Below are 24,381 nucleotides of genomic sequence, written 5' to 3' on the forward strand. Positions count from 1 at the left end.
TAGGCACCATAAGAACCCCTTTATGAAATTACTGCCTTGTAGTACCCAGCAGGGCATACTTTATTTTCTGTGCAATGTAAATGATGGATAAAATAGTTTGTATAAAATGTGGGTAGTAACGTAGGGTTGATTGTTGTGCACATGTTTTTTTTTTTAGTACCCTTTTCTTACTGTACTTTAGTTAACAAACTGGTAACCCATCGAAAAGTATATTAAATGCAGTTTTGTATTTTATTTGGTAATTTGTGCTATGTTAAGTTGTGATAAAACGTTTCATGTGACCTCCATAGATGAAAGCTGCCTACAGTAATAGGATGATGAGTATATTTACCCCATGGGTGTAGATGAGGAAGAGTGGTATTTTTGACTGCATCATGCAGAGATTATTTTCTTTTGGCAGCTGGAGTTTCTGAATGCTCTCTAGCTTTAGGGACCCATGCTAGTCTACGTAATTAAACCACATAATCATGAAGTTATAAACACAGATCTTCCTTTTGCCTTTCTGTGCAGTGGGATTTTTGTTCTTTTTAGTTGTGTTTCCTACTTGTGACTTTGTACCCAGTGATTTAAAGGGTATGAATCTAAAGGGTATGGATATAGATGCAAAAGGGAGTCATTTCTTGCTTTTATAGCTTAGAATGAAATGTTTTCCATTTGGATTGATTCGTTCTACTTTATTTTTTAGGAATCTGTTGATGCAGAAGGTCCAGTGGTAGAAAAAATCATGAGTAGTCGTTCAGTAAAAAAACAGGTAAGCACCATTTGGAGTGATCAAAACCTATGGTGTATGTATGACTCTTACATTATTTTTGTTTTATAATTTCCTTTAAAAATTTCACTATTGTAAAGTAAAACTTCTGGTGATATTTCTAATCCTGTCTGATTTATTAGCCTAATATAAATCTTTGAGATATTCAGCCCCAAATGAAATTAAAATCTATCAAACAATCAGTGCTTATTACACTAGTTATAGTAGGCAAGAAGCTCAAAAGTCTCCAAAGAAATGTGTAGAACTTTTAGAGTTATAGGCTACCTTTTTCATAAAAATCATAAACATGAATTTACCCCTGCGCATGGAAGTTCTGTTTATTGTTTTAGCTAGTAGGTGTTTTCTATACTTTTCATAACATTTTTTCATATACAATTGAAATATTCATTAATATCTTTATTTTGTGAGTGCAGAGGTGAAATACAGAGCTATTTTCAGTGTGATTTTCGAAGATACTATGACTTATTCTTCATAGTTTTTCAGAAATCATGTTGATCTGCAAAGGTGAGCTCTAGGTACCTGTCACTAGCCCAATGACCTTGTCATTGAGGGGCACATATACTTTGTGACAAAGAGTTCCAGTGACACTGTATTTTCTTTTACTGATGGAAATTCCCTGTTTCATCCCAGCCATATCCCTTCTTGCCCAATTTGAGAAAATACTTGATTTAGTTTGAAGAATTACATAGACATCCAGGTGTATTTACATATTCCAGTATACAATTTTCAGTGTCTCTAGAAAGTGATCTTCTTTAGATCTAGGTGTCTGTCTTCCAGCTTGGCTGCTTGTCAAACGCACAGTTCTTTTTTTTTATTTGCTTTCAAGGTGGGTGGAAGTACAACTTCATTGTTTTGACATGTAAAATAAGCTTTTTTTTTTTTTATAATAAATTATATACCAAGTGTAACTTCCCAGTGAGAGACATGAGGAATGGAGGAATTGTGGGACTTAAAGTGAGATCCCAGGCATATCAAATAGGAAAACCTTTACTATTCAAATACTACTGTCTAGACATCCTTGAATGGTATTGCACCAGCAGTAAACTTCTCTTTACCTTTGTTGCAATACTCTTTGCTTTTCTATTGTGTTATTCAAAGTGTGGATTTTTATCAGAATATACAACTCTAGTTTATATGAAAATAATCTAGAACAACATGTCAAGATATTTTCAAATTGAGTGTAGGGGGTGGGGTGTGTGGCTATCTAGTGATGGTGACTCTTTGAACATGAGGATTTCCTCTCTGACGAATTAAATGATAAAATCTCAATCAGATTTCCACCTGTTCAAGCAGAAATGAGCACTATTTAACTCATTAGAAAGGTTGCATTTTTGTCTTACTAATGACTCTGCAACTGTTAATTTGTGAATTATAGGTATATGGTAAAATTTAAATACTTGACACGCTTTAAAGAATAATCCCCTTCACTGAATTGAAGTGACTTGTTTGAGTAAATAGCATGTGGTTTGGATGGGATATATTAGTTTTCATTCAACTGATAGTGCTTCAGCAGGCATACTCAGCAGGTTTGGGGGTTGCAAAATATAATTATTTCTATTATTCAGAGCTACTTAGACTATGCATTATGTAGGACATTGCTTTCTCCTTCTGTTTTGCCCACTTTAGAGCTTTTTTTTTTCCCCCTTACCTACTCTTTAAAGATAGGTACCCATGATTTAGGAAATAGGTATTGTTACCATTTACAGATGACTAGGTTTATCTTATCATAGGAGATTAAAAATCATTATAATTGTACATGAGAGTGGAGTATTTGTCAAGTTGGTGAATTTTAGGATGGAGAAAATTAATGGAAAAATTTCTCTGGAAGGGGAGATATGCCTTGAGGTATGATTTAAAGTAAGGAAGAGATGTGGAGCTCATTGAATTTCTTGCAGATTACTGTATTTCATAAAGGGCAATAAAAACCCATTAGAAGGTGGTAAACATTAGCAGGTATTAACTTTTTAAGCTGCTGGTGTTCTTGAAATAGTTACTTTAGTTATCAGCTTTAATAACATTGGAGGAAACTGTGGCAAATAGAAACAAAAGGAAATTTGAGATTTTCCTGTGGATTCTAGCTGTGCCTGCTGGTCTGTTTCCTATTAGCATGAATAATTGAAGAAGTGGCTGTGAGAAGGTGCCTTTATCCCCCCCTGGCAACACTATAGGACTGGCTATGCGCTCTCAGAGCCTACCCTGCACAGTGCTGACACGTAGTGGGGACTCAATTAATGGTTTTCAAAGATAGTGGACCTCATCACTGTAGCCTAAGAAGGAAAATCTCTTTTGATGGAGTCGTGCAAACTCACAGAGCTCGTCTGGCAGAGCCTCCCTAATTTGGGACTTCCCGCTAAATAGGGAGGGCTCAGGCATTTATGTATAAACCCAAATTAATGTGCATGAGACCCAGTGGACGGGACGTAGTTGATACTGGTATTTGAATTTTGAGATAGATTTAAGAATGGACTTTTGGACTGTGTAAAGGTTAATTCTTTTGTTGTCCACATTTAGGCATCCTCTGTCTTTGGGGAACAATTCAAATCCTTTTTGTATCAGAAGGTCGAAAATAATTTTAAAAGAGAATTCTGACTATATTCCCTAAAATTCTTTATTTTTCTCTAAGTTGACTACATGTATATTTTCTTTTTATAAGAGCTCATTTTAAATTCCAGAGTGTTTGTTTTAATCCTCTTTAGCCGAACCCAATAACAAAAAAAAATACAGCGTAAGGAAGGCAAAACTCTTCATCTCATTTATTATTGTCCTTCTTTTCTCCCAAAGTGAACTGTGCTTTGGGGTGTCTCATACAGTATACAGTAAGTTGGGCCAGAAGCAGGAAGGGATTCATAGCTTTGCCTTGTTGGTATCTTTATTGAGGCACTTTCTCGTTCTGTTGTGCATTAACAGAATTTTCCCTCTTTTACACTGTAATTTAGGTTTGTTTCCCCAGTGTGACTGCTGTTAGTGATAGGATGCTTAGGAAAGGTCATTCATTCTTTCAGGCTACGGGATTATCATTTGCTGGGTGAATCCAGGTGACTGGAGGAGTCTGTTTATGGCCTGATCAAGGTTTCTGGTTCATAGGAACAATGGGACAAGTATGGCTTAATATGTTTGGAACTTTAAATATTAAATGAATAATAAGGATTCTGATAGACTGGTTTTGGAGTCTAATGAAAAGATATACAAATTTCTCAGATTATTCTGTTGAACACATAAAATTACTTTAGGGCTGTCAAATTTAATGATAACTATCCAAGAAATAAATTCGAGTAGGTATTTTGTGTATGTAGAAATAGTGTCTTTGACTCAGTTATTCATTATATGCCTATTATAGAAGAGATTCTGAAAATTGGGGCATTGGGGGTAGGGGTTGGGACTGTTTTCAACTATCACCAGAGGCTGGTCAAACTGACTGCCATTTAGTGAGTAATTAAATTGATGCTCCTGAGGGCTTATGAATTCACGCACTTTTGTTAATTATTTTGCTATTAGTAAAGCAGACGAGGTCAGCATGATCATATTTGTATGAAGTGGAAGGGTGCAAAACAGCTCTACTTAAAATTCTAGGGTCAAGGAAGATGGTCTGATATGTGTGGTCGGTTAAACAAGGCGCAGGCTTGTAATTTGGGACATCCAAAAGAAATAGGTCCTGCAACAATTCTTCGCCAGCTCCAGGTGCTACTAAATGAGGTCTTGGAACCTAATCGCTTCCTCCCAGACAGCTCTAGACCCTCCTGTTAGGCATCTCCGAGGCAGGTTCCCAGAGGAATAGCTGTTCATGACAGGAAAATGGGTATTAACGAGAGTCAGGGACAGACAGTTGATGGCTGTAAGAGTCAGAGCTTTCTGGGAACAGAACAGAGACAGAATGAAAACTATCTTTTTTGTTCAAGAGTTGATCCTGTGTGCTTTGGTGCCCGCTTAGAAATTATGGGACAATGAGAATGTTTAGAATGAAACGGAAAGAATGGTACAGGAGGAAAGATTGGGCAAAAGGAAATCAGGAAATAAGAGAGCATAGAAATAGTGAAGCTTATCTTTTTACCACCTCAAAGATATGTAATTTTGAAAAACTCTTGCATAATTGAAAGAAATATAGTTAGCAGCAAAAGAGTAAAAACAGTAGACCAGACATTTGAATTCCATCGTAGGTTTGTATTTCATGAGAAGCATCAAAAGATCTAGGCTCATCTTGGCTTTCCATTTTCCCTGGTTGTCTACTGTCTTATCTTTGCCTTTCTACCAGAATCTTCAGTTCTATACGAAGATAATGTATCCTGAAATGACTGTTGAAATGTAGGAGTAGAATGGGGTAATACTGGGGCTAGAAAAAAGTAAGGTGGGTCCTGGATGGATTCTCTCTTGAAATGACTAGAATTTATTTCTAAATTAATTCCAGGTTTATGTTGCTGGCTCTTGAAGGCATCCAGCAAAGGTTTCTTTTCATTTTGGATAACTAAAAGTCCGGGATATAAATGATGTTCTGAATACATTGGTTTAAAAGCTGGTTTATGGTTATGACCATTTACAGATCCATTAGGGCAGAACCAGATATTAATGGGTTTTGACCACATTCCTGAATATCCTATCTTCTTGTTGGTGATCTCTAGGCAGGTGGAAAAACTGTTTAAAAATTATGGTTTAACTGAACATGTGCGAGTTTCAAAGAAAAGTTTAAGTTCACAATCTTTGGCAATAGTTTGAAGATTAAGGATTGAGGGAAAGCGTCGTTTCCACAGCAGACCCTGTGCCAATCTGTCATCCAGTGGACGTCTTTGCTCCTTTGTCTGTCCTCTGCCGTCTTCCCACTTGCCTTCATGTTCTTTGCAGCATCTCTGAGGCGGCTTAGCAGCCAAATGTGACCCTCCAGGCAGGCTTGGGTGCTCTTGTAGGAGCGTAAAAGCAATCCCTAAACATCTGTAAGTGGTGTTTATGTTTTAGGTCCCTGATGTAGCTAATCAAATGTTTCAGAAGAAAATTACACATTACAACTTGTTTAACAGCCTAAAACCAAAAAGGAAAAAAAAATATTGAAAGAGATGCTTAAAATATCATATGAGCAGCGTCTTCTGCACACACTGCAGTCGGTAGGATCAAGGGAGATGTTATAGATAATCTTACCGCTGAACTCTTGATTTGGCTGACGTGTATCACAATTTTTAACCTCACCTCAATGTAGTATTTGGAGTGTGAATTTTATTTGGCTGCTATGTGTGTGAGACATCTTGTCTGAGAGGTTTTAATTGTACCATTGAGTAAAACTAAAACTGTGAATAGTGATGCACTGAAATTACAGTGTAAGAACAAGGTTTAGTTTTATATGGTTTCTTGTTTAGAGTTATTAACTATATGGAGGAATAAATGTCTTTTAAATATTTTAAAACATTACAAAACCCACAATGTAAAGTTGCCATGAGGCAGCCAAAAATAATACATATGGCATTCAGGAGAGCCCTTGCTAATTGGCTGCTGCCTGAGAAAATGGTACACTTGGCGTCTACTTAACACTGTGGGTTTGGCAGAAAGCCAAATTTGGGGTCAGGTTGTTGTGAATGAAGCTGCATGTGGTTAGGGAGGAGTTAAAATGATTCATGTCTTAGAAGCTGTAGCACGTCGAGTAGCGTGCACGGGCCTCACGATGTCAGTCTTCATATCCCTGGCCTCCCACCCGCTCACAACGTGCTCATCTTTACAGGAACGTCCTGTGCTGCTTTTATCATCCCTATTTTGTGTTCATATGGGAGTAAATCATTACTTTTGGAAGATTCTCGTAGATGGTTTTAAGTATGTGCCTGAAATTTTCTTTTGTTGCAGAAGGAATCTGGAGAGGAGGTAGAAGTTGAGGAATTCTATGTGAAATACAAAAACTTGTAAGTAGATTGTGATCTTTTTAAAACTGGGAAATATGTTTTCAAAGTACTAAACAATGATTTAAAAAAGAATTGGGAACCTAAAAAAAGAATTGGGAATTGGGAAATTTTGGTCTGGTTTATTTACTGCTTTGGAGGCCATTGCCTACTAACTTTTGTATCTTCGATATTTTATGAATTTGGTTTTTTCTGAAAGATGTGTAATTGGTGTAAAAATTGACTAACTTTTGTGTATAACCAAGAAGTTCTCTTTAGAGGGGATAAAAACTCACACAATAATAGAGATGTGAGTAAAGTAACATTTGCCCCTCCTCTGAGGATGAATTTTACTCTGTGGGTCGCTCTCCCTCCCCTCACGTGTGCGTGGATGCCAGGCACTGGAGACGAGAACTCCACTATGAGGAGAAGGCTCTAGGAAATCGTGACGTCACTCACGTTTTGAAATGCAGTGAGCTATGATTTGGTTTATCTGTTTTTGTTTCTAATTTTTGTTTAGTGAGTTTGCATTGCATAACTTTTAAAAAACGAAATTGAGAAATACAGTGCGTTGTTGTTCTGCACTGCAGATGTAGGCAGTGTCCTAGGACCTCACACACACGTTGATGAGGCAGCGTAGTTTTAAGGATCAGTAGTCATCCTGCCGAAGCAGACTGAAAGGTTATTTTCTAACCTAAATAACAATCACAGAGCAAGGGCAAAAATACTCATTGGTAATGTAAAAATTAAATTTAGTTTAGACTTTTTAAGGCAAAGTACTCAAGTACCATATTAGTAAATTCTAGGGTTTGATGAGAGGCTTTTGGGAATTGTTGCCAAAAAAGCCTAAGAAAATTTACCCTCCCCTAGAAAAGAAAAGCACCAGGCGTCATGGTTTCTGTCATTCTCCCTTTTTGCAGTTGGCACTGTGTTAATAAACTGATGCATTTCTGAAGTTTTGTGAGCAAAACCTTTTACCAAGTAAAAAGATGAAAAAGTCTCTTATTAGTGTTATTATGAGGGTTTAATGAAACAGAGTCTGGCAATAAAAAATGCTCGGTAAATATGAGATGTCTTCATTTTATACTCAGAGCATGATGAGTTTACACATGTGGAAATTATGCATATGACATGATTTCCTGTAGTTGTATAAGGAGAGTGGTAAGGATAGGTAAGGGAGAGATAACTCAGTAAGCCGGAGAGAGAGAGTTCTCTGGTAGATTCATCAAACTCAGAGCAAAAAAAGTTTAAGTATCGCTTGCCAAAAAGTGGCACTATGAGACAGGCCTGCGTTCAGGTCAATGTGTGGCAGTGGGGCCTGAGGGGCTTGGTTCACGGGAGACATCCAACGCAGCTGTACCCAAACCCAGAGCGGGACACAGTGTTCCTGACTAGGTACCGCTGCCAGGGCAGGGGACCAGTCATCCTTCATCAGTCAGATGAGCTGAGGCAGAGGTAGTTCTAAAAAATAGCTTTCCTGTCTGATATTATTGAGATCTAAGGGAAATTAAAATTTCCATTAAATTACCAGTTTTTGTAACCTTCTATTTTGACATAATTTCAGATTTACAGAAAAATTGCAAAAATAGTACAAAGAATTCATGTTTTTCTTTTTGTAATTGAAAAGTATCTTGTAGAAAGATACTTGGAGACTGTTAAATATGATAATGGTTGCTAAGTGGTGAGTTACTAATTCCATCACTCCTCCTAAATTTATTAGTTGGTTTTCTACTGTAAGGAAGAGCTTTACCTTCTTACCTGCTTGCTTATTTATAACTGTGTAGACTCGTGGAGTGTTATTTTATTCAATGGGTCGTAACTGTTTACTATCATATCATTATTTACTTTGCTCACATTATCCCAGATTTGGCCACTGGGAGCCCCTTCAAGCTGCTTCCTGTTTCTTTTTGCCTTATCCCCATCCTTCTCTCAGCACTTCCTTGCTTTCTGGCACCAGTGTAATTTCCCTGTTTTAGGTGGAATCGGTTATTTCTCTAAGGAGCTTTGGTTGTTTTCACTGGAGAAAGGCATTTAGAAACCAAGATTTGAGTACTAAGTGTGCTCACTGCTGCTGGGGAGTCATTGTTCCTAGACCGTCTCTGGATAGTGCTAGCAGGGGCGTGCATGTGCACGCTTACATGTAGCTACACGTGCATGCACGTGTGTATATATGTATGACATATATATACACACGTTACATACACACATGTATGTATTTATTACATATATACACACACTTCTACATCACAGGGTTCATTCTGTCCTTTCCCTTTGCAATATTAATAACTCTCTTCTTCAACCACAAGAAACCTGGCTCTTATTATCCATAGTATATTTGCTTATTTGTCAATCGTAGAATATACAGGAAGTGGTTTCAGAATTACTAGACCATATTCCTGTGAAAAAGAAGCCTGCTAACTAGAGTTCATTCAGTGTTTAGAGTTTTTTGTCTTTAGCCTAGGGGCATAGAAGCTAAATACTTTGTTCAAAATTTCCTTGGGTTAGTTCTTCTCCTCTACCTGCCCCCTTTCAGTGTGGTTATGTTATTTATTTGATACTCAGTTTGGTTCATTAGTTTCTGTTTGTGTTTGCATTCTGTTTTTGCTCCCTTTCATCCTAGTTGATTTTATTTCTTTTTTTCAAGTTCATTAGATATTCACGTGGTTCAAACGTCAGAACTGTACACAAAAGGATATTCGAAGAAGTGTCATCTTCCCTTCCTTTCCACCGCATTCTTACGTCTCATTAATCCTAGATTTATCTTTTGTGAAATTTTGGCATGAATATGCAGATATATCTATATATCTATATATCTATATAGATATATACACACACACACACAAGCACACATATACATATATAAATTTTACATGTAGAAAATATATCTTATTTCTCCTTTTTTACGAAAGAATAGCATACTATCAGTACACGCTTGCACTTTGCTTTTTTCACAATGCTATATTCTGGATATTACTTGACATAAGCTCATAGGGTCTTCCTCGTTCTTTGTTACAGTGGCATAGTACTCCATTGCATGGCTGTATCATAGCTTATCCAACCAATTTCAGATGTGTGTGGGCATGTAAATGGCTTCTGATATTTTACAGTTACAGATAATGCTGCAGTATATATTCTCATGCCTGTATATTTTCAAATTGTTAGAAGCATAGATTCAGGGTGAATTCCTAGAAGTGGGATTGCTAGATCAGAATGCAAACATATATATGGTTCTGTTACATGTTGCCACATTCCCTTCCATAAGAGTTGTGTCAGTTTGCATTCCTTCCAACAACATATGAGAGCACTTGTTTCCCCACAACCTTTCCAGTACAAGTGTGGTGTTTTACTTTGTGTGAGAAACTGTATTTCAGTGTAATATACTAGCATTTTCCTTCATTGTGAATGAAGTAGAACATCTTTTCATAAGTTTACTGGCCATTTTTATATCTTGTTTTGTCAATTGTGTGTTCATGTCTTTTGCCCATTCTTCTATTGTGCTTCCCTCAATTTTTAAGAGTTCTTTATATATGTGGGATATTTGTCTTTAATCTGTGTTGTATTTTGCAACTTCTTTTCACAGTTTTGATTGTCTTTTGACTTTGTTGTTTATTGCATCGTAAATTTAAAAAATTGTTTTATGTAGTTGGATTTGTTAATCTTTCTTTTATCAGATCTGGCTTTTGAGTCATGGTTAGGAGGCCTTTTCCTACACCCAGGTGAAAGAGGAATTTGCTATGTTTTCCTCTCGTACTTGTGTGGCTTTGTTTTCTGTGTTTAGGTGCCTGATCCACTTGGTGTTTACTCTTGTGTATGGTGTAAAGCAGGGCTCTAATTTTATTCTTTTCCAAATATTATCATTCCAGCACCATTATTAAAAAGTCCTTCTTCGCCTCAGTGATTTGAGATGCAACTTTTATCATTTACTAAGGTTGCATGTTTATTTGAATCTGTGTCTGTACTTGATTCTGATCCTTTGATCTGTCTATTCATAAGCCAGTAGCACACTATTTTACTTATAGAGGCTTTATAGTATATTTTAATATCTGGTATATCTAGTTTTTCTTAAGAGCTTTTCCTTTTTAATGTTTTCCCAGATATTCTTACATGTTTATTTTTATATGTAAGTGTAGTATTAACTTGTTTAGCTCCATAAAAATGCTTGTTTATATTTTTATTTACCCTGTGTTAAATTTACAAATTTCTGATTTATGCTGTTGAGTAATGCTATCTAAAAACAAAGATGTCTTTCCAGTTGGTTCAACTCAATTTTTGTGTCTTTTAGGAGGGTTTTAAATATTTCCTTATATAAGTTTCATACATTTCTTATTAAATTTATTGCTAAGTATTTTATCTTTGTTGATATTGTAAAAGAAGTTTTCTCTAACGTTGTATCTTCTAACTGGTTATTGTTTGTGTGAATGGAGACTATTGACTTCCGTAGGTTAATTTTATATCCTGCTACATTGCTGAATTATTTTATTTTATTGCTTGAATTAGTTGTCTGATTGATTCCTTAGGGTTTTCCAGTTATGCAATCTTATCATCTGCAGATAGAGATGGTTTTGCTTCTTATTTTCCAATTACTGCTCCTCCTCTTGCTTCCTCTTGTCGGGTGGCATTGGCTAACGCCTTGAAGATGATATGGAATGATAGTGAGACAGTGGGCATCCTTGCCTTGTTTCTGATCGTAGGAAAAGTCAGTAGTTTTTCCCCATGTGTAGAGCAGAGTCACTGACCAGAAATGTCAGCCCAGGTTACAAGAGGGAGAGCAGGGCTGGACCCACTTGCCCAAATGCCTGTGTCCACCTCATGGCCACACTGGCAGTGCTTTAAAGGCACGTGCACCTCAGTCAAGACGAGAGTACTGACTGGACACGTGCCTTTTTCTATCCAATAATTAGGAGACTAGAATAGATTATTTTTATAATATTTGTTTCTGATTATAACAGTATTGCATATTATTTATTAAAAATTTGGAAAATACAAGTTGAAAATAGAAAATAAAATACTTGCAATCTTACCACCTAGAAATGATCATTATTAACATTTTAATTCACTTTCATCTAGTCTATTTTCTGTGTGTATGTGTATACAGGGTGTATATCAATTCATATCTGTATAAGGCATATGCATTTAAAGTCCTAATCTCCCTCAGTCAATTGTAGGACTAAATCAGTCTTACCTTTGCAAATGCATATTAGACATTACATAAATATAAGTGAGATGGTGCTTAATATCATAAGCCTTTTCCATATCATTGATCATTTTTGAAAGATTTTATAATGGCTGCATAATTTCTAAGAGTAGTAGAACCTTGATTTTGAAAGAGTATGTATTCAGGCACCTCATTTCTTTTTAATGTCATCACCAGAAGGAGAAATAAAGAGTCCGTAGAGGCTGTCAGGGGCGGGGAGAGGATGATGGTACAAAAGAATATTGAAATACCAAACAAAAGACTGTCAGAGGTGCCATAAAACATTACCTATATACCTGTGAATCTCGGGGAAGAGAAAGGGAGAGTGGAGAGTATTCAAGTTAAGGTTAGAGAAGACACATCATGTGCTCAGAGCAGGCAGATGATGAGCGCGCAGGGGAGGAGACTTGCCCAGTGCAAGGACAAGGGTAGATTTTAGGGAGTGAAAAATTCACAAGGGACCAAGGGACATCATTTCAGAGCTCCTGGAAGAGCGAGGCTGGGAGAGCAGGAACTGATTAGGAGCTGGTCGGGGGGCATGGGTGTTCAGAGAGCCCTGGTGGTCCTTTTCTCCCCGGTTGCTCTAGAAGGACAAAGTTAGGTTCACCTTTGCTATTTTAAGTTTGAATTCTTTTAACGTGATAAAAAACCTTTTATTTCTCAATTAATGATAAAAGCCTCAAAACATAAATTCATAATTAAGGCCACCCTCTGGTGCTAATTGTTTTGTTTTGAAGTGTAATCCATTCACTTATGAAAACAGCTTGTTATTAGGTCCTTTTTTTTTTTAATGGGAAATAGGTAAGAGAGGTGGCGGCTTAGGACAGAAGGCAAATTTTAGACACTATTATTGATGTTCTTATTCTCAAATAATAATAATTATATTGAATGTTACTCAGCAGCCTCTATGAGTAATTAAACAGGTTATTTTGTTAATTTTTTTTAGTTGATTTTTTTGGAATGATAAAGGACATATATAATGAAGGATTAATTATTTCTTACGTGTTTCAAGTATATTATTTTATTCTTTTAGCTCTTATCTTCATTGTCAATGGGCATCTGTAGAAGATCTGGAAAAAGATAAGAGAATTCAGCAAAAGATTAAACGATTTAAGGCAAAGCAGGGCCAGAACAAATTCCTTTCAGAGGTATGAAATACCTGGTTAATTTTCTAAAGTATTTACTTTATTAAAATGTTCTGAATTTTGAATTTTAGTTCAGTAAATTATTAAGAAAAACTAGTTTGCTTCATTTGGTGCTGTTACTTGCATATTGGTTACTGGTTATTGCTAAAAAAATTTGTAAACAGGAAATTTCTCATTCTTCCTGTTGCTTAGTCTAGAAGATACTGGTCCTTATATTATGTGGAAATATGATGGTATGATTAAAATCTTGTAATGAAAGTACAGTTAGTAGATGGTGAAAAAAGTAAGTAGACAAAGTTATATTAAGAGTTAGGTTAAAAACTCTACAGTAAGTATCAAGTACATGTAAGTTCTAGGATATAAAAGTTTATTTCTGTTGGGGAAGACATGTGGCAAATTATTTTGTTCAAGTCAATGCCTGATTACAGAGAGTTTGCTCAACTCATTTTCACAAATGATGTGCTGTGGTACAGAAGTTGATACAATATCTTTGCCAGTCCCCCTTTATCCTAGGTTATCAGTTATGATGCAAAGGTAACCAGACCTAGGGCAGGGAGGAAAATCTGCATTTTTTTAAGTGCCAAGTTCCCTTCCAGCATAGTCAATTACATTAAAAAAATGCTTTCACAAACTGCTTACTGGGATCTCTGAACTTTTGATCACCAATTAGGTTTTACTTTCAGCCTCACATTGAAAGATTAAACTTGCTGATTTATTAGTTTTCCTCTCTATAAAGGAGTTAACAGAATGTAAACTGTAAAGAAGTGTGAAATTTGATGCAAAATAATACCTGTTTAACAACCTTCTTTACACCCCCACCCCTTTTTGGAGATGGGGGCTGGAAACAGAAGAGTGTTCAGTACTCTTATGTCATAAAATCCTTATAATCTCAGGTGACAAGTCTGTGTTCTCCTGGAATCTGATTTCCATGCTCCCAACAGGCTGTAAAGTCTGTGTTAGATGGGAGATCAGGTGGTGGTGGTTTTACTGGATGTGTGTCTGTGTCACCACCTCTGTTGTTCCGAGGATTCAGCTTCTGTGCAGTGCAGGAATTAGCACTGAGGAGAGTGGAGTTACTTGAATGTGACTCACTCTTTACATCTTGGAGGATATTAGGTGATTCTTTGAGAGGGCAGTTTCTAAGAAAGTACTAGGAAGTTCAAATTTTTTGTGCCCTTCTTGGTGAAACTGAAGTTAAATGTTGGTGACATTGGCCAAGTTGAAATCATTAGCTTCCTTTTAGAAAGAGACACCGTATGTTCTGCTGACCTTTCCTATGGATGAGTCGTAGGGAAAGGGGAAGAGTGCAATGGCAGGGCCCTCGCCCCCATCCTCAAATCTTGGTTCTGTTTATTACATTTGTCTGGATTATGTTTCCTGGCATCAGGTGCACTCTAGGGTCTTGTGCCTGGCCCTAGCTATGTAGCCTATCTATTTGGGTCTATCTATGTGAATCACCTGTACCAAAGTTAAAATACATTATCTTGCTGGTAACTTGGCAGCTAGAAATCTTAAATTTTGTCCTGAATGGAAGCAGCATAGACTTGAGTCTGAAAAGAAGGTTCAAGGGTTAGCAGAGGAGGATACCAATTCCCTTATTCTGTTTCTCTTTTACACGCACACAACACCTCTATACCCCACACCCCACACCTGTCTGTCGTATCCCATAGATGGTCCTGGTTCAGGTATTCCGTGGCTCTGCTACTTGGGGATTTTCTCTTGTGACCACTTTTTTATTCTTTGTTTCACCTTGGGCTTCCTTAACAGGCTGCTGCAGTTAAAATCTATATTCAGAAAGATCATCGAAATTGAAAATTGCATCATATGCATGATGGCATGGATTACTTGCTTGAAGGATAGAAGTGTTTAGGAATAAGGTTAAGGATTTTAATTCAGCAATGAAAACTTCTGTTTCCGAACAAGTCTTAAAGAGAGCTTTTATCATCAAAACCTATTTTATGAAAGTTTTAGTTTTTACACTGTATGTGGGTAGTACATACATGTTCTATACCTAAATCCAGAAACTTTTGACACAGCCAGTGCTTTAGTATATGAACATTTTAAATTAACTGAACATTTCAATGAATTTTTTTGCCTTACTAATCAACTCTTTGTAAAGGCCTGAGGCAGTTGAAACACATTTTTGTATTTCTGATTTTTGTTTCACAATTCACAGTTCAAAGCATCCAAACCAGGCATTTTAAATGGGCACAGTAGCCCAGAGAATGTTTGTCGTCCTTGAGCCAGCTGTGACTGAAAAGCGTTTCAACCTACATTTCAGGGGATACGAACGGTGTCTGAGTGACTTCTAATATGTCTTTGCAAAGCATTTCAAGGCAGATATATGACTGATAAATTAATCTATAAGGACACAATAATGTGTCTTTTGTTTTCTAACTTGTGTGACTCTCACTTCTTTAAAGTATGGCTTAGTCTGTAACTTCCCTTTGAGCCATATTCTATTCTTTTATTTGAGATAACTTTGCACTAAGCAGTATTACTTTGCTTTTGTAAAGATTGTTAATATATTGCCTAAATAATCCAATTATTTAAGCCTCATTTATTTATTTTTAATACTTTTAGCCAAATGCTCTATGTTCAGTACAAATAAATCATTAGAGCACTTAGATTAACTACAAGACCATATTCAAATGAGGTACTAATATTGATTGGCAAAGACAATCAAACATCATAAACTTTGTTCACCGTAAAATATGAAATTCAGTGTTTTTAGCTTTTGAATAACATTCTATAAATGATGCTGTAAGGCATCAGACAACTCCAGTAGTTATGAGTCTTTAATAGCACTTACTGTGCATGGCTCTGATTCTTTATCCCAAGCTGTAGTTTCAAGAATGCTAAGTGCATTGCATGCCATAAGCCTTTTGGATTGCTCATTAGTGAATTGTAATTTCACACTTCATTTAAAATATTCTTAAACATTCTTTCACAGTAAAAAGGTTTCACACAGTAATTAAAAGACCCAGTTAACAAACTCTGAGAAGTTTGATTTCCTCATGGGGAATGGTTTTGCTAAATTGTAGCATTTCAATTAATATAATAGAATTTGCCAAATATAAATTTTCTATTGCTGTGACCCCAAATATTATTGCCTGGTGAAAAGTGAAATAGTGTTTACTCTCAGGAGTTAAATAAACATTTTAACTTTTTTTTCCTTTGGTACAGATTGAAGATGAGCTTTTTAATCCAGATTATGTGGAGGTTGACCGGATAATGGACTTTGCACGTAGCACAGATGACCGGGGAGAGGTAACAGAACATCATTTGTGTTGGGGGCAGTGACTCAGACAGTTTATGTGTGTTTATGGAGAGTGATTGTGGATTCCTAGATCTGGTCCTGGTTAGAGCCTTGGATCATAACACACTTGGTCTAAATTTAACTGAAATTATGGACTTACTGTTAGTTTTATGACTTAATAGCACAAAATATGTTTTATGTTTAGTCTGAGAGCTTTTTACAAGAAATCAATTTTTAATATGAAACAAATACATTGACATTTTGCACAGTTCCAGAATGTGGTTAAAGAAGAATTCAGTACATTTTGTTGTAAATCTATTCTGTAGCATGAATTTCCCTTATATAATTAAGAGTGCTTTTGTAGTAGAAGGGAGTTTAATGTTGTTTAACATTGGACATCCTTAGTGAAGTTGATGAGCTTCATTTAATGTGGTACACAGAGGATAATATAAAATATTTCTCTTTATGAGGTCCCAGTCTTGGCATTCTCACGTTGCTTTGCAAAACCGTATGAGGTTGTAAAGAACAGTTGATGGGGCAGTAAGAGTAAAGACAAGTCTGGTGACTTCCTGAGCATTGTGTCTCAGTAACGATATGCCCACCCACCTTGAGTTCTGTCATTCTTAGCTTCCTCGTGTAAATTAAATTTTATATAGTGTTTGGATCTTGCTTGTCTAGTGAGAGTCTGCAGTGACCTCCCATTTTACTCCAAACCCTGTATCATGAAGTTCATGATGTTTCAAAGACCGTATCTGTAACGTGATATTTACTCTTGTGGTTTTGCTTAGTTGTACTTAAAAAAAAATTGTTTCATAGCATATTTACATAGTACAGCAAATGTTTTTAACATCACAACGAGGTCAGTGTACCTTGGTCATGAAATGAAGGTCAATAAACCCGAGTATTTTCTAGAAGAAAGACAAAGGAAATCCTTTTGATCTACGTTACCCAAAATGTTTTGCTCTCTAATCCTCTAGAACTCAAACACATTGTTTTAACGTGATCAGATACAAAGAGTATCTCTCTCTTTAAGAAAAAAATGGAGATCCTAATAGATTCAAACCTGTTTCTCATTCTTTAAGAAACTAGCCAATTATGTAAATATGTGAATACACTAAGATGATTTACCATATAAGTCTGAATCAGACACCTGATGAATGATTTGCACAGATAAGAGTAAGGCTCAAATTCAGCTCTGTTATTTACCAGCTATTTTTTTATATTTTTTGGCTTTTGAACATTACTTACCAATGACTTAGATAAAAATTAATCTGTTCTGATAATACTCAATAATACTATTTTGAGTTGAGACTCGAGACTTTATAACTAGGGACTACTGTTCAGTGGTCATAGTTTTCAAGCTTCTACCAACTCAGACTTACTGTTGCTGGGGTAGTGTCTATTGATAAATGAAGTAGAGCACATGTTTTTCCTTTATATATATATATATATATATGTGTGTGTGTATATATATATATATATATATATATATATATATATATATGTATATAGTGGTCAAATGAATCCAATTCTGATTTGTTTTAACCTGGCCCAGCCTGTGACTCACTATCTGGTGAAGTGGTGCTCACTGCCTTATGAAGACAGCACGTGGGAGCTAAGGCAGGACATAGATCAAGCGAAGATCGAAGAGTTTGAGAAACTAATGTCCAGGGAGCCGGAAACAGAGCGTGTGGTAAGCACTGGCTAATGGTAGAGGATTTAATTTGAAATAGCATAGCTGCGTGGTCTTTGAGAAACCACTAATGGGATTTACTATATTTGAAACAGGAGCGACCTCCTGCTGATGATTGGAAGAAATCGGAGCGTTCCAGGGAGTATAAAAACAATAACAAACTCAGGGAATACCAGTTGGAGGGAGTAAACTGGCTGCTTTTCAATTGGTACAACATGTATGTAAAACATGTTTTTCTTCATTTTTATAAAAGCCTATAGCTCTTCTCCTTTGTACTTATTGAAAATATTATTCAAATATAACATTTTATTTTTTATTTATTTATTATTTTAATAATTTTATTTATTTATTTATTTTCCCCCAAAGCCCCAGTAGATAGTTGTATGTCATAGCTGCACATCCTTCTAGTTGCTGTATGTGGGACGCGGCCTCAGCATGGCCGGAGAAGCGGTGCATCAGTGCGCGCCTGGGATCCGAACCCGGGCCGCCAGCAGCAGAGCACGTGCACTTAACCGCTAAGCCAAGGGCTGGCCCTTAACATTTTAACTAGTGAGAATTATAAAGAACAGCAGGCATTGGAAGTATGCTTAATATTTGTTTAGTCAACAAACATTAATAGAGAGATTGATAGAAGTGTGTAGAAATAATTTTTATGTCACAGAATTTTGTTTGAAAATGTGTTTTATTGAATCTAGGAAAGCATCTAAGATATGCATTTGTGAGTGTAATAGTATATATTTTGTGACAAGAAAGCAGTATCTAATATCTGTACTTACTAAACTTCCCTTGTTTTATTTCCTTTCCAAAGGCGAAACTGCATTTTAGCAGATGAAATGGGTTTGGGAAAAACTATCCAGTCCATTACATTTCTCTATGAGATATATTTGAAAGGAATCCATGGCCCTTTTTTAGTGATTGCCCCATTGTCCACAATCCCCAACTGGGAAAGGGAATTCCGTACCTGGACGGAGTTGAACGTGGTTGTGTATCATGGGAGTCAAGCTAGTCGTCGGACCATTCAGTTGTATGAAATGTACTTCAAAGATCCCCAGGTAAAGCGTCACAGGTGGTATTTCTTGTGCTTATTATGTGCATTTTAAGGCACTGGATATTAAAATGGTCTCAGACATTTAGGGGGAAGTTCTAGCTTTTGCAAGATTGAGAAATTTGCTTTAGATTTCCTACCCAATTTATATTTGTATTATATTTCTACATCTTATGATTATAGCTCTTTATTTTTAAAGCTTTGGTTGTTCTCATTATTAGATTAGAACGAATGAAATTTTTTTTTATCATGGATGACAATTGAAAATCATTTACTGTATTGATGTGCTAATTGGTTTTCTTTTGCAAGCCTAAGAGAAAGCTAAACAAAAAGTGGCATTATTAAATGTGAATAGAAGGATATTTTGTTATACTGTTACTAGAAGTGAAAAATATTAGGCATGTAGTATTGAATGAAATACATCCAAAGGGAAGAATTTGTACTTTGGCTTTTAGTAGCAATTGCTTTGACTTTTTACTTATTCTAGTTAGGTGTATGCAGTTATTCTATGATATTCACAGTGAAGCATTATAAATGACAAAGAAGGAAGAATAGTGTGTGCTAAAATAGTTTTAAGCTATGGGTGGTAAATGGAAGTCCTGTAACTGGAAATAGGACAGAGTTTTGTTTTACATGTTTGTTTGCTTTAAGTGTAAAATCTGACCTACAGTTAAATACTTAAAGGAAAAATATTGAAATTTATTTTGGTATTTATCTTTAGATTTGGAAAATTGTTATAAGTTCTATACTAAGTGAATGTGTTTTCATTTTAGCACTTTAGAAGTAAAAATAAGTTATAAAAGTAAAAAAGTTTTTAGAAAGTTAGCTTAGTACATAATCCCTTTGGCCTTTCACCCTTTGGAGTCTGGAGGATGTAACTGGAGTGGGCACACTTAGTGGCACTTGACTGCATGTGATCTGTAAGGAAATTGGATCGGAAATTGTGCTAACAGTTTTCGAGCTTCCTTTTGAAAAGGAAAGGTTTTAAAACTCTGTTATACCATAACAGCTTAAAACCTCCAAAATACTCTGAAAACAAAATATGTGTTACCTAAAATAAAGATAAAACATAAGTATTTATTCCTTATTTATTTATGTTACTTATTTATCCTCAAAGATATTAATCTAGCCTTTAATGCTAAATAATAATTCAGAGTTGTTCTCGTAGGGTCGAGTGATAAAGGGGTCCTATAAGTTTCATGCCATCATCACTACATTTGAGATGATTTTGACTGATTGCCCTGAGCTGCGGAGTATTCCATGGCGCTGTGTAGTCATTGATGAAGCCCACAGGCTGAAGAATAGGAACTGCAAGCTGTTGGAAGGACTCAAGATGATGGACTTGGTCAGTGGTGATGTTGGTGATTCCACTGAACTCCTAATAGAATTGTTACTGCCTCAATATTCCTGCTGCTCTGAATTTTGACTGATGCCAGTGAAGGGTGTTGGCAAAGTCTGTCAAATATTGTGATATACATCTTCCTGAGCTTTCAGTCGCTCAAAAGTTGCTGCTGTCTTCCTGATTCTTACATGGTTGGCTGGTGTCTTTGCACAGTTGTAACACAGCAAAGTATAGTCATGATGTTTTCGCTGAAATGAGTTTCAAGTATTTGCTTTTCCATTTCGTTTATAAATACTGCCATTTCATAAGCTGGTGGGCCAAGCTTTAGCTCAGTGATGATAATCCAGTTATATTCCAGGGCTCATAGGTTTTGGCATGCTGGGGCCAGTAGGACTTATATATGCAAGTTCTCAGTAAGTTGGGTCAGTATCTGGAATTGGTCCAGTTTGCATAGACACTTTGAAGTTTGGGGCATTACCAGACCTTGAATTTGATCTGCAGGTTTATTTTTATTTTTTTTCATTTGTTTGTTTGTTTGTGAGGAAGATTGTCCCTGAGCTAACATCTGCCAATCATCCTCCTTTTTGCTGAGGAAGACTGGCCCTGGGCTAACATCCGTGCCCGTCTTCCTCCACTTTATATGGGACGCTGCCACAGCATGGCTTGACAAGTGGTGCGTCGGTACGCGCCCGGGATCCGAGCTGGTGAATCCCCAGCTGCGGCAGCGGAGCACGCGCACTTAACCACTTGCGCCACCCAGCCAGCCCCTGATCTGCAGGTTTAAATCACACCTATCCCATACTCTTCCAGCTTCCCAAGAGATGCTCAGGTCCTCCTGATTAGATTTTTCTAGATTTTTTTTCAGTTGGAGTGTCGTGGGATAACGTGTTGTAGAAGTGGTATAATTTGATTGATTTTCCATTCCATACTGCTGTGTGTATGATTTCCTAGAGGAAATTACTACATGACCTCGGTCATCCTCAGGCTTCTTTTCACTCTATAGTTTACAAGGTGGGTTTTGATCACTTGTTTTCATTTTTAGTGCATATTTTAAAAGCAAAGTTATTAACGTTTAGCATGTCTTGATGTTTTTAATGAGTTTTTAAAAAGTACAAGATTTTAAAAATCCCTTTAATGTTGACTTCTGTAGATCAATTTGATCTCTTGTTAATTGAGAGTTTGAGATGGGAAGGAATAGTCTATATGCTCATGGCTATAAATTTTTTACTGAAGGCTGGTACTACTGAAAGAACACTGAAAAGCTTTCCATTGCGGCTGGTTCCTTGAAGCAGCTTCTTTTCTTCTTAAATTAATGGGATTGAATTAGCCAGCTATTCTTTTAATTAAAAACAAAGAAAATCTAGTTTTGTTTGGGGGGAAAAAGTCTGACTGAATTATCTGATTTAGGGTGGGATTTCCCATCCTAAGACCTTTCTCAAAGTAATTTATAGTATTTGGTGGCCAGTCCACAAAACAAACTAGAAATGGTGAACGGTTTTGAAGACATGGGTAAACATGAAAGAGAGAAACTCTGTGACTGTGTTTGGTCTCTCCAGGTGATGCTTTAGCATTACATTGAAGTAAACCTGTATTTGCAGGTAAACATTAATGCTCATGAAATATCTAACTACACCTGCTGAGCAGGGACCCATCTTCACAGTGGTCCACGTGGGAGACAGTCATAGCGCCATTTCCTGGAGGCTTAACTGGTCACCTGATGGAGTTTATCTAAGTTGTTTTCTATTATTAGTTCATATGTTCCCAGATAGTAGATTCTTACTGTAAAACAGTCCTCCATTGGTGAGTACAGATTAGTTTAACTCTGTCAACATCAAACAATCTGATTGTCATTGGGAGGCTTCAGAGGATTTTCTGTTTTTTTATAGTAATACTTCATTAATGGATTAGAATCTGTTATCCAGATAGTTTTTCTGTTACATATTGCAGTGTTTGCTAACCTTTTTCACATAATGGCACACATAGAAAATGATAGTATTTGTTTTCACACTGGGGTAAGCAGAGAAGGCTGCCCACCACCACAGGTGCCCAGTCCTGGGATCCTGACTGTCACAGCCCTGCTGGCTGCCTGAAGGACTTGGCATATCTGTAACTCATCCATGGCTCACCAGCTGGGCAGCTCCGATTAGCAAATGAACAAAATAATTGTTTTTCTGATGATGAAGAATCTTTATCTCAGAAGAGATGTTTTCAAGATGGAACACATTATCTTTGTTCAGAATTAGCATATGATTGTATTTATCCAGTTCTGAACAGCTCATTGCCTGGTCTTTACATGCTTACTTAAAATAAACTTAAACTTATACACTGGCCACTTTTTAGTGGCCTTTTTAGTCTTCTTTCCTAGATTAAGTCACAATGAAAACAAATAATAACTATATCCAACTACAGAGCAGGTCATAGGGAACAGCTGTTATGTGCACTAGACTCAGTTATGATGAAGATGGCAGTTGATGAGGATTATCTTTGAGTGCATTTTCAGAAAGGAAAGACCTGGGGCCGGCCCGGTGGCACAGCAGTTAAGTGAGCGCGCTCTGCTGCTGGCGGCCCGGGGTTCGCCGGTTCGGATCCTGGGGGAGCCCTGACACACTGCTTGTCAGGCCGTGCTGTGGCAACGTCCCATATAAAGTGGAGGAAGATGGGCACAGATGTTAGCCCAGGGCCAGTCTTCCTCAGCACAAAGAGGAGGATTGGCAATAGATATTAGCTCAGGGCCAGTCTTCCTCAACAAAAAGAGGAGGATTGGCAGATGTTAGCTCAGGGCCAATCTTCCTCACAAAAAAAAAAAAGAAAAAAAGAAAGGAAAGACCAGTGAGTGTCTTCAGCTCGCTCATCACAAAGGAAATGCTTGTGAAGATGATATGTTGAGGGACATTTATGGTCTTCACTGTCCTCCATAGGACCTCTGGAAAGCAAAGCTGTCTCCTTGTCCCTCACTGACAAGGAGGGGATTCTCTGGAGGTAGTAGTAGTTCTTCATTGATTCTGTTATCTCATCTTTCATGGTCAGGAGGCCTCACACGATTTAAAGAGTCTGCTGAAATGAAATTAAATGGACATCACTCCATCAGAGCTAAAAAGAATGGTAACGTTTTCAAGCCAAAAGCATATCTACTGGCATAGTTGAGCTTGGAGGTGATAAGCTTGGTAGCCCGAGTCTGTTAACGTGACATTTTGTGATACTGTGTATATTAATCACGTTGTTTAGGGGCTTGCCCTGTGGCGTAGCGGTTAAGTGTGTGCACTCTGCTGCTGGCGGCCTGGGTTCGGATCCTGGGCGCGCACTGTCGCACCGCTTCTCCAGCCATGTTGTGGCGGCATCCCACGTAACGCGGAGGAAGATGGGCTCAGATATTAGCCCAGGACCAGTCTTTCTCAGCAACAAAGAGGAGGATTGGTATGGATGTTAGCTCAGGGCTGATCCTCACAAAAAAAAAACAAAAAGGAGGAGTTCCTCTCCTTTTTTCAAACAAGTTTATTTTGAAATAGATAAGTTAAAAGGCTCTTTCTGAAGTATTTGGTTAGAAATTCAGGATTTAACTCGGTCATAAAGGATATGAGAAAACTGGAAGACACTCTTTAGCAGCAATACAGCTCTCTTCCACTGCAATACCTCTTTTCCTGACTCCATGACGGTATTTAAAAAATTCTTAGATAAAGTAATTCAGAACTTGAGTGTGTTAGGGCCTGGAGCCCACGTTACCCTCCAGTGTGGTTATACATTAAAATTCCTGAATGGATTTGCAAACTCCTTACTCTTGATGAGTTTAGTGAGCCTGAGGATGATGGTGGTTTGTGTATCTTCCTGAATCAGAGAGCTCTTTATTGAAAGGGGAGAAAAGGAGGAATAAAAGCACATTCTTCACCTCACCTTCAAAGAGCTTCATTGACACATAATATGTGGTAGATATAAAGAAAATTAGCATGTCCTTAGTTTTGTCAGTCATCTTGTATTTACTGAGCATGTACTCTCTGCTTGGCGACCAAGTCTTGTCAGAGTCCAAGTTGAGTCAGAATATTGCTTTTGAATCTGCTAGAGGTATAATTACTTTCTGAAATAGTTTTATT

The 24,381-nt window shown here is 37.0% G+C and overlaps 1 protein-coding gene across 6 annotated transcripts in view; it reads left to right on the forward strand.

Annotated features, from left to right (window-relative positions):
• The window catches only part of CHD7 (chromodomain helicase DNA binding protein 7), a 180,752-nt gene that overhangs the window by 118,067 nt on the left and 38,304 nt on the right, over nt 1-24,381 (forward strand). For all 6 annotated transcript variants that reach the window (XM_058528758.1, XM_058528759.1, XM_058528756.1 and 3 more), the window contains 8 exons: nt 686-751; nt 6,587-6,642; nt 12,846-12,960; nt 16,144-16,227; nt 17,772-17,909; nt 18,005-18,126; nt 18,718-18,961; nt 20,123-20,299. In XM_058528758.1, coding sequence (XP_058384741.1) covers nt 686-751; nt 6,587-6,642; nt 12,846-12,960; nt 16,144-16,227; nt 17,772-17,909; nt 18,005-18,126; nt 18,718-18,961; nt 20,123-20,299 — 1,002 coding nt within the window. The remainder of the gene's footprint in view (nt 1-685; nt 752-6,586; nt 6,643-12,845; nt 12,961-16,143; nt 16,228-17,771; nt 17,910-18,004; nt 18,127-18,717; nt 18,962-20,122; nt 20,300-24,381) is intronic.

Source organism: Diceros bicornis, chromosome 33 (assembly GCF_020826845.1).
Source record: "Diceros bicornis minor isolate mBicDic1 chromosome 33, mDicBic1.mat.cur, whole genome shotgun sequence".
In the NCBI taxonomy this organism is placed as follows: Eukaryota; Metazoa; Chordata; class Mammalia; order Perissodactyla; family Rhinocerotidae; genus Diceros; species Diceros bicornis.